The sequence below is a fragment of the Haliotis asinina genome, chromosome 14 (genome assembly GCF_037392515.1).
Source record: "Haliotis asinina isolate JCU_RB_2024 chromosome 14, JCU_Hal_asi_v2, whole genome shotgun sequence".
NCBI classification, from domain to species: Eukaryota; Metazoa; Mollusca; class Gastropoda; order Lepetellida; family Haliotidae; genus Haliotis; species Haliotis asinina.
The window spans coordinates 32,473,353-32,494,182 of record NC_090293.1 but is presented as its reverse complement, the minus strand read 5'-3'; the positions used below and the strand labels follow the sequence as shown (position 1 = coordinate 32,494,182).

Sequence of the window (20,830 nt, the reverse complement as noted above, 5' to 3'; positions counted from 1 at the left end):
TCTTATGAAGTGATGGAGGATTTATTAGAATGCTCATTGACCAGCATGTATCTGGAGACCTGGGATTCAAACCCATGGTTGTAGGCTCCATAGCAATAACCTTAGTCATGCAACAGAGAGACATTTCAACACAGTAAATAGATAACAATATCCACATATGTTAAGTAGGTATGTGCTTACATTTCTAAGCCTGGCTTCCTGACTTGGTTGACAGGTCAATATATATCAACTGAGCAGATCTATGTTCATGCTGTTGATCACTGGATTGTCTGGTCCAGACGTGATTATTTACAGACTGTGATTACATGATGCCATTTAGAAAGTGGTCAAATGCAACATATGTCATATCTGGGATTTCACTTTCTTAGTCAAGTACAAATTCTAGTACTTTTTTCGGTTGAGTCCCATCCGGGATTCGAACCCGCACCCACTTTGTGTGCTGGCAATTAGGTGCCTGACTCTGAGGGTGCGGGTTCGAATCCCGGATGGGACTCAACCGAAAAAAGTACTAGAATTTGTACTTTACTAAGAAAGTGAAATCCCAAATATGACATATGTTGTATTTACAGACTGCAGAGACTTTACAGAGACTCACTTACTAACTCACCCACCCACATTGGTCAGATAGTCTCATCACTCACTCACCCACCCACCCACCCACCCACACTGGCCAGGTAGTATCAGGCAGTGTGTGTGCAAATAATATGGCATGCGATTTGACCAGGAAAGTGATGCAGGTTTTAGACATCAACTTTCTTGACATTTAGCTTTCTTGAGTCCTTCAAGTGTACCATGCTTGACAAACCATGAAATCAAGAATCTGGGTCTCAAAACCACAATCATAGGTTCCTTGGCCACATAAGGCAGGCAACTCTGCACTGAAATTTGTTGGGTCACTGACAAGAGCAACAACACATGCTCCTTTTTCACATTAACTGACTCTTTGGCAAAGCCAGGACCAAGTGAGTATGGTTTTATGGTGCTGTTAGCAATTTTCTGGCAATATCCCCGTATGGGAAACCAGAAATGGGCTTCACACATTGTACACATCTGGGGAATTGACTAGCAAATGCTCATGCAACTAGGCTACTCCCTCTCTCCTTATGACCAGGCCAAGAATCTTATTTTGAGAGAATATCAGATACAAACCCTAGTCAGGTTTCAAATGTTGAGCTTCATAAAATTACCAGATGCATGTTAACAGTGTATGAAATAAGGTCTTTACAACCGCCCAAGATGGGCTAGATTTCTAATGGATGGTCTAAATTTACAGCTAGCCGTCTGATGGTCTAGTAAACTATTGTGTATCATATTCCAAACATCAGAGTTATTTTGATGGTTCTGGTTAAATCCATTTTGGGCTGGTAAATTTTTACGTTACCAGCTCTGATGTCTGGCTGGGCTTTTCACTTATTTCATAGACTGATATTATGCAAGTACAAACAATGAAATATTAAATAGACACAACGCAAAATATTTTTGGCAACCAAGAATTTGAAATAAGGCACAAAAAATTAATATTGACTGATTTTATTTTGTACAATATATATGTCTTGATGATAGACACAATGAATGAATGCAAAATTATGGTCAAATTTTCACTTCGGTCCCTTATTATCATGTAATTAATAAAAATGATAGTAAGTCTAGTTGTCTCTCACTTTCCAGCTTAGAAGTTTGAGAAGTGATTGTGAAACCCAGTAAAACCCCCTTTTCCATCTCCTCCATTAAAACTGCCCACACCTTTATTAAGATGGTGGGTTTGGCGGAGGAGGTGGGGGTGGAGCTGGAGGTGCAGGAGGAGCTAAGGGAGGCGGAGCAGAAGAAGGAGGGGGGCCAGGAGGCATCATTGGGGGTGGGGGTGGTGCAGAAGGGGGTGGACCGATGGGCATCATGTTCGAAGGGGGAGGAACTGGAGGTGGACCCTGAGGAGGTTGTTGGCTCGGAGGAGGGCCTGATGGGGGAGGGGGACGTGGTGGCATCCCCATGGGTGGGGGAATAGGAGGAGGAGGCATCCGTGGAGGGCCAGGCATCCGAGGGGGACCCAGAGCTACTGGAGGCTGCATGGACTGCATGAGGCCCTTGGGGTCAGCCTTGAATGCAAACTGAAGGAAATACTGAAACAAAGAGAAAAAACAGTGCAAATTCACAGCCTTGAGCATAATCGGATACAAGACACACCCACAGGCTCTAATCTAGATAATAATCCTCATAAATGTTGACATGTTGGTAAATATTTATCTGACCAATAAGAGACAAAGTACGTCAGTCAGTTCTCCCACTCATGTTCCTGGTCTCCAGGACGTAGTCGGGGTGGGGAGAGAGGGAGTCACTTCAAAGTCTACCTCTATATCTTTAGGACAAACAGCACAGATGGAATGCTGATTTTTGTTATGGCTTTGGGGATCCTTTGGTATGGGTATTGTGATCTTAGATTACCCACTCAAAATTTCATTTGCCAAACTGATTCACCACACAAATGGGTCTAACGTCAGAAAGTGAGTTACAGATCAGTCAAAACAGTATGTTGGTAACATCAACAACATGTGGCCAGTCCCAAATGTTATCACAGGGTTTGTGAGAAATTCAAAGTAGTAAAACTGGTTGGCCATAGAAAGGGCGCCTTCATGTATGCTAAAACTGACAATGGCTTTAATGTTTATGTGATATGACTTACCTCCCTTACCCTCCCTGTGTGTTGACGTTAATTCATTGTACTTCAAATCAAGGCAGGGAATTTATGACGTGTTAGTGTAGGATCAACAAAAACTTAATCATGGAGGTAAACTGGACGACTTTGCTATGATCTACCCATCTTACTGTAGACCTGAAAATCATTAATCCTCTTCTTGAGCCATACAGCCACTCCAGTCTAACAACATCTCGGACTGTTTTCCTGATTGACAAGTGCTATATGCTCAATGTTTGCTATATGCCATATGTATAGCAAAGTTTTACATCGCTCTTCGTAATTTTCCTAAAATATCATGGCGCGAGACACCAGCAATTAACCCCCTGGATGCCACGTTTTTCTTCAGACACATATTTTCGTAAGGTTTGAAAAAAGAATATTGTCCGAGAAATGCGCTTGTGTGGTCCTGCATCTGTGTACAGCTATAAAATTACACAGAAATGTAGAAAAATTCATTTCCTATCTGTTGGCATAAATATAACCCTCAATAAATGTCAAAAATCAATTTTTTTCTATGACGTCAAACATCAACAGAGAGGTCATGCACGTATAAAGATAAGGGGCCATAACTCCGCTAAGCTTTATATTATGTCAATGTAACCCAGATCACACGGAGAGAATTTGCTGTGGATGGGGACAGGATATTTTCGTTATGTTTTGTTCACAGTGAAACAAACTATTCCAATACAAAGTTCCCCAATGTGAGAGGATTCCTTTTGGTAGTTTCACAATCTGTAAGGAAAGATGCCAGTGTACTAAATCAGAAAGGAGGTAATAGCGATTTGGATGGCCCTATCTGATACATAATTTAGTTCTTAGATTCCCATATTCTCCTGTTTGTGTAGATGTATTTTTATTCATTTTGCATCACTATTAACAGAGTAACAGACACATCTTCAAATGTAATGAAATACCTAAAAATAATAAACACTTTAGTTGACGTCATGGCATGTTTTGTGCATTTAGTGACGGAAAAAGACGACACAGGTTTGCCGATTAGTATATATCTAGCCGAATTTCCACTCAATGTGTAAAAGGTCTGGGCTACTGTGTCAAACTTCAACACTTTTTTAACAAAATATAAAATGAATGGTTTTACCATTGAAGTAATGTCCTGAATTTATCAACAATTAGACAGTTTTACTACATATTTTATTGCCAATGGAAGAGGCGGCAGTGATCAAACCAACCCCAACCCCAGAGGCTGCATCTACAAGATAAACTGTGATTGCGGCAGCAGCTACATAGGTGAAACCTGCAGACCATTCGACATCAGACTCAAAGAGCACAAAACTTCAGTAAGAAAATTAGATCTGAAATCGGCCCTCTCTGAACACATGGTCAACTATCCAAACCACTCCATCGACTGGAAAAACACTGAGATCCTGGTTTCCAACATCAGTGATTGGCGGAGAAGGAAGCTTTGGGAAGCAATCAACATCAGAATATTAGAACCTCAGATCAATAGAGATCAAGGCGTGTACCTACCCTCTGCCTGGTGTGTCAACAAGGACTCATAGACTCTCAATCTATCTGCTGTGTAAACAACCATGTACTGTTAAAACATTCCTCCTTTTCATCTCCCCTCTGTGACTGTACATACCTAATTACATTTAAGTGCTTGTATATACATCTTACCTCTCTGGCTTCATGTATACCTATATATATATTCTGCAATGTTACCTATGGTCATTATCCACCTGACAAAGGGGCAAGAATTAGCCTTGAAACATCATGCTAAAAGAATTAAAGAAGTTGTCATCCATAATAGCGTCTTGTATTACCTCACCAACTTCTAAATGCCTTTGAAGAATTTCATACAGCAAAAAACGCTCGGAATTGCAATTTTGTATAGTGTGAAAAATGGAGACATTTACAATGAAGCTTATTTTGAAAGGCAATTTTAATCACTTTAGCTTGGTCTGAGATAATAGTGGATGTTTCTTGAAACAGGGAATTTTCCAAATTCAAAACTGTGAAGTACATACATGTGCATGGTATATTTAGAATTTTATTGGACTTCAAAGTGAGGTGTGAAGAGGAAGGACATATATGTCCCTGTGGCATCCAGGGGGTTAAAACCACCACTAGACAAGATTATTTACCTATTCAATTCTAATTTGTTTTTGCTAGGCATTGTCTTATGTGCAAGGATTAAGATACTGTTGTGTAATTGTCTTGTATACAGCACCAGTACTAGCAATTAGCTGTGCAGAGCTGAGCTGTCCCCAGCTGGTTTTCACTTAAAACATATACGTTAATATCCTGAGATGAATTCTGCAGTGATCATAATAGTGTATTATCTGAAACTATTACTTTATAAAGAGAAATATATTCAAGCATTGTATCATTGTGTGATGTCTGATCTTATAATATACATTGATTGTGAATAATTGCTTAACAAAATGAGAGATGTTTTTACGCCTGGAATAAAGCTCATTCATAATGCTAACAAAACTTTGCATACGTTCAAAAATAACTCGAAACCCAATACTTTTGTAACAATACCACGGTGAGTCACAACTCCTCACAACACTCGACTGGCACCTTAGATAGCTTGCCCACTCACTATGCCCTGTAGGATGGAGAAATGGTCTTGACATGACACGATCAGAGTTTAAATGTGGGTTGTCTCCCTTTTAAACTGTGCATATAATGAAAACATACGAGGGTTGGCTGAAAAGTTCTAAGCCTCACTGTGAAAAAAAGTTACAAAGTCCACGTTTGTAATTTATTTTTCTACATAGTCCCCTTCCAAGTTCACACACTTTTGCCAGCGATGCTGCAAGGCACGAATCCCGGTCAGGAAGAAATCTTCTTCAGCTACCCTAAAAAAATCAGTCACAGCGGAAATGACGTCATCATTACTTGCAAAATGGCGACCGGCGAGTTCCTTTTTCATTTTGGGTAACAGGTGGAAGTCAGAAGGAGCCAAATCAGGTGAATAAGGAGGATGGTCAATGAGTTCAAAGCCGCAATCGCGGATTGTTGTCATGGCCACCACCGATTTGTGAACAGGTGCATTGTCTTGGTGGAAGAGGACACCTTTAGCAATCATCCCTCGTCGTTTGGCTTTGATTGCTTCTCGCAACTGGTTCAGTAGATCAGCATAGTATCTGCCGTTGATAGTTTGACCTTTTTCAAGATAATCAGTGAGCAGAATACCCCTGGAATCCCAAAAGACTGATGCCATCACCTTTCCAACTGAAGGAACAGACTTGGCTTTCTTCAGAGCTGGTGAATCAGGATGCTTCCACTGTTTTGACTGTAGTTTTGTTTCTGGTTGAAAGTGATGTATCCAGGTCTCATCCATGGTTACAAATCGTGCCACAAAATCATCAGGATCTGCTTCAAAACGACGCAAATTGTCAAGGGACGTCTGGAACCTGACACGTTTCTGTTCTGCTGTCAAGAGCTTTGGCACCCATCTTGCAGAAACTTTAGTCATTCCTAATTCGTTGGTGATAATATGCTCAACCCTCTCATGAGAGATGCCCACTACACTAGCAATATGTCGAGTAGTCAATCGTCGATCATCCATCAACATATCGAGCACTCGCGTGATGTTTTCTGGAGTGGTTGCTGTTGAAGGCCTTCCTGAGCGTGGGTCATCATCAAGGCTTTGTCTGCCACGCTTAAATTCTGCAGCCCACTTCTTTACTGTGGAAAATGAAGGAGCATCATCCCCTAGAGTGGAGACCATGTCAGCATGTATCTGTGTTGGGGACATCCCTTTCTTCTGCAAGTACTTGATGACTGCCCTGTATTCAGTTTTGTCCATTTCTGATGATTTCAGAGGGTAGGTTTACCAAAAGAGCTGTAGTTGAGATAAAACTATTAGTATGTTTGTAGTTCTTGTGTCTATGATTCACTAAATGATTGACCTCATTGGTGGCAAACACCTGTCTCTACCTGGTGGGGAAAAACCACTCAGACTGAGAACTTTTCATCCAACCCTCGTAACTACTGGAATTCTAGTTTTCATTATGACAACAAATTTCTCCTACCTATTTTGATTTCAGTTTTGACCATTACCTCTGGGAGAAATATTTGTAATGCAACAACTAAAACAGAAAGCATGCTCACAACATACTGGTGTCTACTACCAGTTTGACTGCGCACCTCTTTATCCAACCTTCCCACCTGACAGGTAAGTGTCAGGTGTATGTCAGCAGGAGGATGAGATATTCAACCAGGATGTAACTGACAATGCGAGTGTTGTGGGGAGCTGTGATTCACTGTGTGGGCTGAGTCAAATAAAATTAAAATAAAAAATATTGCATTGCAACTTATTGCGATATAGACATCGATGTTGCAATACATATTGTAATATACTAAGAGTAGGAATACACAATGCCATTTCGAAAGTGGTCAAATGTAACATACGCCACATTTGGGATTTCACTTTCTCAGTAAAGTACAAATTCTAGTACTTTTTGGTTGAGTCCCATCCGGGATTCTAACCTCCTCCCTCAGAGTCAGGCTACTAATTGCCAGTTCACAAAGTCAGCCGCCTAGCCCGCTCAGCCACTGTGACGTCCACAAAAATGGAAGTCAAACAACTGGTAGTCTAGACTATGAATTTTCTGCTGATGGAAAATGTCACATGACAGTTGTATCAAGGTTTTAATATATTGTACAATAAACAAAAAGTCTTTATTGTTCATTCAGCAGAAGGAATGATGATACAGGCTTGGATGCTTACCTGGGTGCCTGCGCATGCGCAGCAGAGGGGTGACTCCATGTGGTAAGGGGCCATATAATGAACAAAAAAGACTTTTTGCTTATTGTACAATATTTTATTAAAACATTGATACAACTGTCACGTGACATTTTCAGCAGCAGAAAATGCATATATGTGCCCCAAGGACAATCTCTGTGAAAAAGAATGCATCACCCATCACAAGCACATCACCATATTAGCACAGATCTTAATGTCATTAAGTTTTTCACTCACAATATTTGAATGAGTGAGAAAGTGAATTTAGTTTTACAGAAGCACTCAGCAATATGCCAACTAGTTGTGATACAATGTGTAAGTCACCTCTAACAACAAGCTTGGGTTACTGAACGTCAATTCTAACCAGGATCTATATGGGGCAAAAATATTTGATGGTGCAATCCCTATTTTGCCTTACAATGATGGAAAAGTAAACCTTGTCAAGTGAGTAAAGTTCAAGTTGTGTTCCGGAAATGAAGCCCTTTTGAGACTATGTCTGAATCGTTTCCATGGAAATTATGAAAAATTAAAATGCCAAAAATTTGCAACCAGCAGAAGGCACCACTTCAAGATCTGTATCATATATCTGCCAAGATCTACTGAAAGATATTTAGAAGTTTTTAAGTTGTGCTCCGGAAACGAAACCCACCCCTCAGTTTTGAGACTGAAGTCTGAATCATTTCCATGGGAACCAGAAAAAATGAATATGACAAAAATCTGCAGACATATATTGAACATTTTTTTTCATTATGATCCAGAAACAAAGCCCACCCCTTCCATCAGGCTAAGATAAAAACGTTCCATGGAAAAACATAAGAAATAAAAATGCCAAAAATTTAAATGTAAATGGCAAAAGGCATAACCACAGGTTCACTTTATAATATCTCCCAATTTTGGAATAAAAATATTTGATGTTTTTTGAGTTATGCTCTGGAAACAAAATTATTACTGATGGACAGAGGGACAGACAGTCAAGACAGCGACCATATCCTCCTGCATTACATGCCAAAGGGATAAAAGGCATGTAAGGTGTTAATCAACAGATGAGACATATTCAGCACACAGGGAAAGGCCTAAAATGTCTTTGAGATGGACCCTTGTGCCTGTAGGCCCACATGCATTCCATGCCAGTTGAGCTGACTGGCTGAGTGACCTTTTCTGCAACTATAGACTGATCTAATGTTTTCAGCTACTATGCATACTGTGTGTGTGTGTGTGATTTTACCAGTAAACATGCTTTTCTAGACTTCCTACTGAATGCCCAGTTAGGCCAATGTGGGTTATTTTGACATATGCTATTTGCAAATGTGTATTTTAGGGTGCCAAAAAACAGTTTTCTTTCTATTTCTGACAGTACTTTAGTGATGTTGCATCTTACACTTCCAATTTTTTACCAAGTTTATTAGCATGTGCCCCTTGATATCTAACTTCATTGAAGGGGTACAATGTAGATCACTGACTGTATACAATGCTCAAAATATTCTTTTCCCAGAATTCTGCATACCCTAGAAGGAGGTGCACATTATAGACAGGTACATACTTAAGAAAATATCATAAATCAATGCAAAAGTTACTATAGTTCCTTTAAACTGATGAACTGCAAACTAACTCGAAAACTAATAAACATAAAATACCAAATGACACGCTGATCATAATCAAGACATTATACCAACTCTGTGAGTGTAAGTATTTTTGCAGAATTTCTGTTCTAAAAATAACAAGTTGTTTAGCAATCTATCATTGAAATATTCACACAGTTCAATACTTGCTACAAGGGAGGAGTGCAGAGAAAGAGACAGCCAGGTGTGTGAGAAGGCACAGCAGAGGTTAATGAATAAATGACTTTCTCGGCATGTGTGCACATACTTCTCCAACACCTGGCTTTCCCTTCCTCTGCACTCCTCCCTCATAACAATGAATTGTGTCACTATTATGTATATTAGTTTTTGCGTTGGATTGCAATTCATCAGTCCACCTTTCAGGCACAGGGATTATGAATACAGTTCCACAAACCTGCTTTGTATCCTTGTTCCAGTGTGTCCACAGTTTCTTGGGGTCCTTGTCCACTTCCCTGCTAGGCACCTGCAAGCAACAGACCTCAACTATTACTCAGTTATAACTCTCTCATACCACTGCCTTTCATTTGTCAAAACCTTATCATTTCCATATATTTAAGTTTAGTTCTTACCACACAACACAAGATAAAAGGATACTCTGTTCACATATAACAGTTAAACCATTCTGTTGTCTGCCAGCAATTGGCACAAGGAGTTCATTTTCAAATACAGCCAGTCATAAACAGTATCCTAAGAGTTATCTCCCTTTCCTCTGACCCACGCCAACAAAGTCTTGAGGTGATACCATACCAAATCAAAGATGGTTATACAAAAAGGAGTTTCCTCATTGAAGTTTTAATCACCTGGCAGCTATGAGTGGACCTTTTGTGTAAGATTTTTGTGTTACATAAACCTAATCAATCCAGTAATTACAACTGACCTTGTCTTTCAAAAGCTGGTGCTGGCTTTTGGAACAGGATGATTTATGCTGAATGTGACCAAATATTTTCAAGTAAGTGACATTTTGTTTGCAAATAGGGTTGGTTTGTTCCGATTCTTGAAAACAAGCTCCCCCATCACCCGCAAACAAAAAGAGCCAATAAATACACTAAGAAAAAAGTCATATGCCATCAAAAACAAACATGTCAGGTTTGCATCAGTGCAGATGGTGGACACATTCACTTCCATGTCACCATTGGACCCTTTGTGTGTCAGGATTTACTTGCATATTGGAAGAACTGCTCATAAATATCATCATTCCAAAATAAGAGTGTTAACTGAAGCCACTTTTCCATTTGCGCCTGCTGTAACTGTGGAGCTAAATGTCTAGCTGGTCTAATAAGTCTGTTCATTGCCCAGTCAAAATTGCATAATAAAATTTGCTTCTTGAAAAATATGGAAAATGGTGTGCAAGTTTCAGACAAGAGTTTCAACAGCATCTGCAGAGTATCCAGTCAGTTAAGTGATGCCAGATATTCCCAAATCCCTTTTTGGTTTTTCATTACAGTGGTCAATATCCATCTTACTTCCACAGAGATGGCAGGAAGATGGTTACCATTCCTTCAGCCCTCAGACATAATTCCACCTAAATCATTTGACATTTCAACCAGTATTCTTTGCTTTAGTCTGTCACATCCAATCTCCAGTGTGTATAAGTATGTCATTATTAATTGTAAACCAAAAGTCACTGTGTTCTGTAATCTGATTGGTTGAAAAACATGATCAAGTGGCATTAGATTCCCGGTAACTGCAGGATTATTCACTACATACTGACACATTGACACATCGCAAAACAATTGTTTTGTTGTGTCAACTAAAGCGGTGACATCATTCAAATCATATTGTGACGCAAAGTTAGAATGACGTCACAAATGAGCAACTGCAGATGCTACCATGGGAACCAGCTGAAACAGCCAACTGATGACACTTCACTACTGTACCAGTATTCAATGTAAACGAGTGCAGACAGTAAAGCCCTTTGGTTTACTTTTTGTTTACAATGTCGTTTATCTCCTAAATTGAACCCAACCTCATTCTGACATTACACGAGTTCTCATCCAACATCCCTTCCATACTTCAATATATGTATGGATGAGTGACACACACTCACTGCACTTACCATGGTTACTACATCCCTTTATCCATTCATCATTTACTCATGAGATATGAAATAAATGTCTCCATTGGGAATCTATAGGCGGACTCAGAAAAGTCGGACAGTGATATGATTCACCGCTCATGTCTACATAATTAAACATCACCTTTACACAAGTCCTCTTCCTCATTCACCAGATGCATGTATAGAGTACTTCATTAATGTAAACTATCAATCATAAACGCAGATCCGGTTTCACTTGAAACCATTTTTCATCTCTAACACAACTCATCTCAATGCACAACTGTCCAAACATTCAGGAACAGTCCAAGGTTCTCTACACCTACCTTGAAGGCGATAGTTTCATACGGTTCTGCAGCAAACAGCAGGTACTGCCACCGCCTGTCTGGGGGTTCCATCTTCTGTTCGTAGGCAGCCATGAAACGATACCTCGGCATCATACTCTCCACTATCTCTGGGTAGTCAATCTGCAGTCCAACAGTTGGAACAGTGAGCAAGAGCGTAAAAGAGTGAGTGAGTGAAAGAATGAGTGAGTACGATTTAAGCCGCTTTTGAACAACCTTCAAGCCATAGCTCGGTGGGAGACACCAGAAAAGAGTGTCACACATCATGCCCACATGAAATGAAACCAAGCCTCCCGTGCATCCAAAGCAGTATTCTAAACATGGTCATTGTTTAGTCAATTTCTACTGTTGATTGTTTAATGCCTCACTCAGCAGTATTCCTTCTATGCGATAATGGTCTGCAAATATGCAAGTCTAAGTCAGATAATCCAATGATCAACAGCATGAACATCAATATACTTAACTGGGATACAATGAATGTGCCAACCAAGTCAGTGAGCCTGACCATTAGTGGCCTCTTACAACAAGTAAGGGTTACTGAAATCAATGACTCAATTAAACCCAGGTAGTTCAATACATTATGTTACACTGTTCTCTGCTGAAATGAAGATCATGACAGAAGCATGTAAGCTGTAATTTGAGGCACTGATCAGCAGATCCTGGCAGCTAAGGAAAGTAACTCTTGACAGCAAGATCCAGCATGTTAGAGCACTTAACAACCCATGCTTCTGAAGTTACAACTACAAGCAGATCATTTTACTGAAGTACTTCCCAATGTCCTGTCAGGTCACAGTGACATATCGGCTGGTATGTCATGATGACATTACAAGCTACCCCCAACTGACCTGAAACAGCAAACTCTGTTGCCCTGTGTCCGGATCCCGTTGTTTTGTCACTGAAACAAAAAAAACAGTCAAAGGTACCACTCCCCTATGATATCAGAACATACATCAGAAGGAAAGGAGAAAAACAGTTTCATAAACACTTAAAACAGTGTCATGAAATTGTAAGCTTAGCTAACAGCTTCATGAAAGCCATTTTTCATGAAAGCATTGCACTGACACACACCTGATGACAGATTTATGAGGCTTTAATAATTATTAAGTAACAGAGCCAAAGTGTCCTTTAGCTCACCTGAATGAGTAAGTGAGTGAGCTAGGTAGTAGTTTACCTTCATTTATAGCAATATTCCCGCATTATCACAGCAGGGGACACTAGAAATGGGCTTCAACACTGAAGCCATGTGGCCAATCAAACCCGGGTCTTTGGAGTGACAAGGAAAGCCTTTAACCACTAGCCTAATCAACTGCCCCTTAGCTCACCTCAAATGCTCTTAATATTGGCAACATTACACTTTAAAGTTGAAGTACATGTGTGGTTAAAAATAAAACACTGGTAACTTGCACAATCATATGTATTAACAAAAACAACACACTGACATCAAGATGATATTCTGTAGAGGAGTTTCTAAATGTCTGAAGAATGCCTTTGATTTTCAAAGCTAAAAGTAATACCTGATAGGGCTTGTTAAAAAAACATATTTTAGCATTCTAAGATATTGTAAGAAAGTATACCCCTTTGTACTACACAATATCCAAAAACAGTTAATTCAGTCGACACAAAAGTGTTTAAGTATCATTTCTTAATTGAGCTAGGTGCTGATGAGTTGTATGTTATAACAATATTTGGTCATCTGGGCCTAGATTCTTGAAGCTCTCTTGGCACTAAACACTGAAAATCTAGGCCCTGGTCACCAATCCCTTTCTCGTAAGCAATTAAAGGAAACAACACTTGTCAACTTTGTTTACATGAACACAGTTGGCTTTAGGGAAGGGCAGAGGCATTGCTTGTCATGTCTCGTGGAACTAGTGACATATGCCATGGCTTCTTTGAAAACAGGATGCAAAAATAGATGTTTGTTGTGCAGATTATATGCTTGTGTCAACTGTTAACTAATGCCAAGTATAATCCTCCAATGGCCATGATGCACTGCCGACACTGACTTCACACAACCCACTTAGAGGCACAGTGTCACGCATGCACTCATTTTAGCTTCCTGTTGATACAATAAGAGACTTATTAACCCTTAATATGTGCCTGAAATCGATAATTGAAACTTTGAGGTGAACAGCTTCCAAACAGATAACACTTGCTCTATATGGAATGTAAACGATTGCTCGGTTCATTGAAAACTTTCGTATGTGGTGTTGTCAGTGTATGCCGTACTGACTTCAATCATAAATTGCATTATAGGACATTCAGAAGAGAGTCCCATGGGACATAACTCTATGGGATTAGTTTGAAATAATATTCAGTCGGTAGTGGGCATGAGAGTGCAACACTGCATTAATTCACTTAACTTTTTAATTTCATATTAAATTTTTCATCAGAATACATTGTATGGTAGCCTCGTTAGAGGCTGATGATGAGCATTAACGAGAAATATAATTTATTTTTAAAGAAGTGTGGCATGAGAGTTTACCTTTAAAGGGATTACCTTTCTCTATCTGTTTGTGTGTGAGTGTGTATGTAACTTAGAGCAATATTACAGAAATATCACAGTGAGACGAAAAAAAAAAAACACCCCCTATTTCTCCTTTCTTTACCTCAACCATCCAAGCTGTGGCCCTCCGAACAGAACCTACCTTTGTAACCAGGTCGACCAATCTTCACAAATTTCTTGATGTCAACTTTGGCCTTCTCTGGAGCAGGCTGTGCAGGGGCTTCCTTGGCATCCTTAGCTGCCCTCCGAGCCCTGGTAGTACAAAACACTGCCTTAAAGTATGCTTCACAAGATACTGCTACCAGTTTCATCCTGCCCTTGCTGAACAAGTTTTGTGCGAGGAATCATGGAAACCAGGTACATTTGATAAAACACTGACCTCTAAAATGGCAAAGGTATATACTGTAAGCAATATGCCAGCAATATCATAGCAGGGGACACCAGAAACGGGCTTCAGACATTGTACCCATGTGGGGAATCGAACCCAGGTCTTCAGCGTGATGAGCAAACACCTAAACCACTTGGCTACCCTTCCACCCTACAAACTAGAATAAACACTAATGAAGGGACACAGACGCTTTAGCAGTCTCACACAAAACAACCTTAGTGCTGTGAAAACATATTTCTCTTACCTCACACAAGAATGTCGCTTTCTGATTGGCTAAGTGCCATTGTATTATTTTCAATGTACCCCGCTTACAGGCGATGTATTATTTTCAATGTGCACCGCTGGGAATTACGAACTCTTCTGGTGCTTCATGGCAGTACTTCTTTGTCTCGAATAACATTGAATCACCCATGAAGCACGGAAATTACTGATGTTTTGCAATTGAAAATCGACGGAAAGGGAGATAACTCTAAATCTGTTTAAATTGTGTTGTCTGCAAAATGGCGATTCACCTCGCATTCAACAGAAGTGCTTCAAACACTTTAAAATATAAATTCAGGAGTTCGTTAATATCAATATGTTGTTCACTGGTCCCTCAGGGTCCTTGGGCTCATGCGGGCTCGCGGAACATAAACAAACCTCAAGGGTACATGAGCCCATGGAGCCCTCGTGACCAGTGGACAACTTATAAAGTCCTCACTGAGATATTGGAGATGAGGTCACCTTAGTGCAAACGTCATATTCAACAATGCCATCAATGTAACCCACATTATACCAACTGTAGAAAACAGGTGCAAAGAGGTGGTTAAGTTGTTGATCTTGTCAGACTTACAAGTTTGCTTGATGTTTCTTTCCTTGCGTGTGAGCCAGGTAACTTCCCTGCAAGAAAACATTCAGAAACTTCTTACTCAGGGTATCAGCAGGATCAATGCCAACAAAATTATGCATCGTTTCAAGCGTTCAAAATAACTGCCGGACCGGAGGCCCAGGGCCAGTTGATATTGCATCAGTCTGGGACTTTCAAATATTTACAAGCCCTTGAGGTCTTCGGTGGTTGTCTTGTATTTTTAATTTTAATCTTCTCCATGTTCTTTTTGCCTTATAAACATTCAGGAATCATCCATGATCCTTCATTTCATAACTTACAGTTTCACTTACAGGAATTTCAACACTTTGCATGTGGGACTGTCAGCACCAGTCTTCAACAAATAAACCTCTCTGCGCCATAGGTTTTGCAAATTGATTTTGTAGAAACAGTGTGAAACTGGGTACAGTGCAGTCTACTTTGGCTTGACAAAATAACATTGAGCCTGCAGATTTCATTCAGGGCCTGTAGATTTTAAAGCCTGAGGGCACCAGCAGGCCCTAAAGCCAACTCACAAAATGACGTGCCAACACCGATTGTTTCCACACAGTATGCCTAACAGCCCTCCTGGGTGAAGTGTGATTATTGAAGGGAGATAATCCAAAGACAACTATTTGAACTTTGAGCTCATTAACCTAACAGAGACTTACTGGTTTCATGAAAACGATAAACCAGACACAATAAGTTTATCCCACATTGCTTAAAAGTAAGAATGGATACAAGACAATGAGGGTGTTGGAATGACTACAACTGTTCAGACAATCTGTTCAGATCTTCAGCAAGTCTCAGCTCAAACATCAAAATCTCCACCTGAGGCTATGCCATATTCAACAACAGCAAAAGTTCTTTCACAAGGGTCAGAAATCTATGGAAACTGGTGAGAAATGTTTAGAGACACCTTGCAAGTAGCATCCATGTGAAAAGGAAGTGACAAAGTATGTTTTAATGCCACTCATAAAATAATTCAAAGATAAAGAACCTAAGAAAACGATTCACACATGAGAAAAAACTTGGAGGTGACAGAGAGAGTTAAAATTTATGGTCACATTGGCAATATTTCAGCCATATTGTGACTTGAAAGTTATTAATTCATAAGAGACACAATTAAACTGTGAAAGCCTTGCAACAAAGAGCAGTAAAATAACAGCAGTTAAAACTTGGATCTTCTGGACTTGACACATATATCCAAGTTCATAAATAACATGGAATCATGACATATGACTCAAAGATGTTGAAAAAAGATATATTTACCTCTTTATCTTGAAAAGCTTACCTCATTGTTGTGTAATGTGAGACAAAGTTTACACTCATAGGAACCCAGATGGTTTTTCATAAAATATGGATCCTGTAAATATAAAACAGAGTGACAAATGACACACATACAGGCACAAGGAAGTGCAGCCTTTTACAAGACAACAAAGAATATAACTTGTGCTTAATCAATCATAGTAATTTTTACAAGCACACATTTCTAGTCTGACATTTATTAATATTCCAAACTAAACATAATTCTCTTTTTATGAAAAGAATGTGATGCCTATGACAATGAAATATGTCAACAAGGTGAAGGCATTCCTACAGAAGAACATCAAAATAACACAATACTCAATACTGCACCAGCATCTAGAAGAGTGAGTGAGTGAGTGAGTGAGTGAGTGAGTGAGTGAGTGAGTGAGTGAGTGAGTGAGTGAGTGAGTGAGTGAGTGAGTGAGTGAGTGAGTGAGTATTTCTGTTATATCATAGCATATCAGCTTGATCATGTTGATGAGGGAGGAAGAGTGAAGTGATGCAAGTCTTGGACGTGGATGGCCCCGAAACTGGGGGACAAGACCAAGAAGCATAAGAGGACCATCTGGATACTTGTTTTTCCCAAGGGACATAATTTGCACTTTGAAATTGTCGTCTCTCAGATGAATGAGTGAGTGAGAATAGTTTTACCCCACTTTTAGCAATATTCCAGTAGGGGACACCAGAAATGGGCTTCACATATTGAACTCATGGGGAATCGAACCTTCTTCTTAGACGTGGCGAGCAGACGCTTTAACCACTACCCCATCGCCCATCAGACAACTGTCTCACACTGTTCACATATTATCACCTTGTTCAGATCAATGGTTTCCAGAGCCAACTGACGAAGACGTTCCCTCCTGTCCCGATTGGATTCGGAGGCAGAGGCCACACCTCCACTCCCTGTCTTCCCGCCAGCTCGATGTTGGAAATCCATCGTAGGTCAGGGTCAGCTGAAACAAACAATTAGTGAAAATGATGTACCAATACTTTCAGAGCTGTCGGGTCACCAGATTATGATCAGCTGTATATTGCTTCGCAATGTGTAAAATTCACCAATGAAAGGTCCATATCATACATACACTATGATACAGATCTGAACCTGAGGGTGGTCCATGGATTCAATCAGACACTTGCATACAACTGACTGACCATGCTGGTTGCAGGTGAGTAGGTCAGGAGACTGTGAGTTAGGTACATAGTTATTGCTGACAACCTTGAAGTAGGCTCTCTACTTGTCCACTGATAAAACAATATGCATGATGAATATTTAAGAGCACCAATGCCACTCTATATTCACACAAAGGAGCATGAGAGCAAAGTTCAGGGGTTGAGTTGCGGAAGTTAAAATAAAAAAAAGGGAGTGGTTGTTTGTTTAATGCCACACTCAGCAACATCCAAACTATATGGCAGCAGCCTGTAAATAATCGAGTCTGGACCAAACAATCTAGTGATCAACAGTATATGGTATAAGCATTAATCTACACAACTGAAAATCCATGATGTTACCATGATGTGTCAACCAAGTCAGAGAGCCTGACCACCTAATCCAGTTAGTCGCCTCTTACCACCAGCATGGGATACTCAGGCACTGGGAAAGGCAGGGGCCGTGGGCCATTAGAATGAAAAATGGCCCATTAAAATCTGGAATTTTACTATTGATACAAGTGCAGTGGCCCATTCTTAATTCAGAAAAAGACTAATAATCCTGAAAATGGCCCATTGTCAAAATTCTCTTTCAATTGCTGGATACTGAAGACCAAGTATATCCTGGATCTTCATAGACTAATTCAAGAGGAGAGTAGGTTAAACTTCAACAACAGAGACACTTTGGAGGATGGAATACATGTTCTGTCCACAGTGAAGACTGCAGAGATCTTACTAATGCTGGCAGAGGGAAATGGTTTCGCCAAGGTATTTTAATAAGGCATCAGATTTTACCTGTACATGTGCAAGTCCAGATCTGATCTTTTACTTTGATAAACATGGAAAATATCAACATTTTGTATCTTATAAAAGGCAGATAAAAGGCAATCAAATGCACCCAGAACAACATGACGGTTCCTATCAAGAAAACAGCACTATGCAGAATAGACCCATCCTTGGGTATGTTTCTATCTTCAGATTTTGACCAGAGTACTTTTCAGCATTCTTATTTTGGCTAGGGTACAATTTCCCTCGGAAAGACATACACATATATAATGCCACTGTAACAACCTTGGTTAATAAACAGCATCTTGGACATGGTGCTCCATCAGCAGGGTTTCAATTTTTTTTTTCAAAAGCCACTTCCCACAAGGCAAGTGACTTCAGGAAAGTAACTTGTAGTGACTACTTTTCAAGTTGTCCTGATTTTATGACACAATGTTTGATGTTAATGTTTAGCCTGCGACCTCGTTGTATCGCGGTACTTAGCATATCCGTAATAATCAATAGAATTTGGAACTTATATGGCCTTTTTCATCATGAAATCCGACTACCATGACATTTAATAAGCACATTTGTGTAGAAAATATTATTTTAACTTTGATAGTGTTTCAGCGAGAACCATCAGACGAACGAAGCCGGTTAATATTTACCAAAGGAGATGACTCTATCGTATCACGGTAAACACTAAAACTCGGATTGCAAAGTGAAATAGGGAAAGAAAATTAAATTTCTTTACTCCCCTCAATGTGAAAAAGGTTGAGATATTTTTTGGCTATCCAAATTGCACAAAACTGTGTCCATAATGAAACATTATCCAGGGAAATCACCAGGCTTCCAAAAATAGAATGCACAAATGTTCAATCAAATTAGTTTCACAGTCATTCAGAGAATTTATTCACAATGTGGACAGAGAAATTCACTGTGGCGCCTCACACAAGTGATGTCAGTGCAAAATGACAAATGGGTCCAGTACTGACACTTGTCACACTGAGCCCACTTCACTATGACAAGATACGGGTGGCAGCAAGCTAACAGGGTCATACTGTCGTCTTGCCTTAGCAGAAAAATTGAGTTTTCTCTTAGCTTTGCGACAATCCTGAATAAATATGATTGAAATTATTTCAAAAATGATTTCTTTTTAAGAATATTTGAATAAAAAAGAGAAAAGAATATTTCAGAAAATGTAATATCTTAAAATATTTCATTTTCATTGTAATGTTCTATATTATTTCATATACATGTATTGTGTGATTTTATACTTTAGGCATGATTTCAACCATATTTCAAAGCAAAATATGATGTTAAATCATGAGAGAATATGAATAAATAATTATGTGTACAGGAGTACAATAAAATTCTTTCTCAATTTCTATTTTGTTTGAGTGTGCAAATTCGCTTTCATTGATCAGGGATCATATTACATTTTCTTTCCTTATTTGTATTACAAATTTTGCCATCCACCGGTAGATTAATATAGCTCCTAATGTCACTTCCGTTACCTTTTATGGCATCAATAAGATGCAAGCGACCTAGTTCAGATCAAGTGGGAAGTGTCATAAACGACACGTAAATATTATTGCAATTATTTCATGGATGGGGTTGAAACAGATTCCAAAAGATTCCAGAATTTAATGTTAACATTTCTCCTGGATAATACTTATAAGGATTTGATACATCGTGCTTGTTTTCCAAAATGTAAACAAGCGACTGACGTCTGACTGCCGACTTACATATGCAAATGATCTCTACGAGGCGTGTCTCGATCGGAAAACCGGAAATACCTTTTGCCGCGATACCATGAATGCCGCGATACAACGAGGTCCGAGGACTATTTATCGAAGAGTGATAAATTTCAAAGAATGATAGCTCTAAATTGTTACTGCAAAATGTACAAGCTACATTATGAGCAGATATGAAATGAAATCCCAGTTTATTTGCAGTTTAAAACCATACGTGAAATTTATCTAGTAGTACACGGACAAGTAATATACCATTACTTGACAGTTGACTGCCCGAAATGAAAACTGATTTGTCCCGGGCATCGGGCGATGGGATTACTGAACCCCTGCATCAACCTCCACCTTGTAAAGTGTTAATGTCATAGCATCACTACATCATCATGTATGTGAATCCTGAGAAAAAGACAAACCATACATCTGGCTGATCTATAATACGAGCGCATACCGCGAATCCACTAAATACCGGCTTTCATTGTGTTCCATAAGCTTTCTTTTAAAGTGACTGTACACTGTAAAATCGTACATAAATAACAACTTCTCTTGTTTGAACTATCTTTAAATAACAGAAAGTAACTCTGTGCATACCCACCAAACACGCTTAATCTACTATAATTATCGACGATTATTGTCAATATTTAGCTTAGCGTGGGGCATTGGACGTCGCCATTACGTCTCGCAATTTTTAACTTCC

General features: G+C 39.5%; 1 protein-coding gene across 1 annotated transcript; it reads right to left on the bottom strand.

Moving 5' to 3' along the window:
* Window positions 1-1,514: 1,514 nt before the first annotated feature.
* On the bottom strand, window positions 1,515-20,830 carry LOC137261908 (splicing factor 3A subunit 2-like). Its single transcript, XM_067799726.1, has 9 exons — window positions 20,729-20,830; window positions 17,283-17,424; window positions 16,458-16,529; window positions 15,152-15,198; window positions 14,074-14,183; window positions 12,274-12,323; window positions 11,411-11,551; window positions 9,426-9,494; window positions 1,515-2,117 (listed from the first exon to the last, which is right to left on the bottom strand). Exons 2-9 carry the CDS (start codon window positions 17,406-17,408, stop codon window positions 1,749-1,751), a joined length of 984 nt encoding a protein of 327 aa, XP_067655827.1. The 5' UTR covers window positions 17,409-17,424; window positions 20,729-20,830; the 3' UTR covers window positions 1,515-1,748.

Coding starts and splice junctions, on each gene's coding strand:
- LOC137261908 (XM_067799726.1), bottom strand. CDS start 17,408: ATGGATTTCCAACATCGAGCTGGCGGGAAGACAGGGAGTGGAGGTGTG. Junction 15,199..16,457: donor TCACATTACACAACAATGAG/GTAAGCTTTTCA, acceptor GTTTTCTTGCAG/GGAAGTTACCTGGCTCACAC. Junction 9,495..11,410: donor ATGAAACTATCGCCTTCAAG/GTAGGTGTAGAG, acceptor TGTTGCTTGCAG/GTGCCTAGCAGGGAAGTGGA.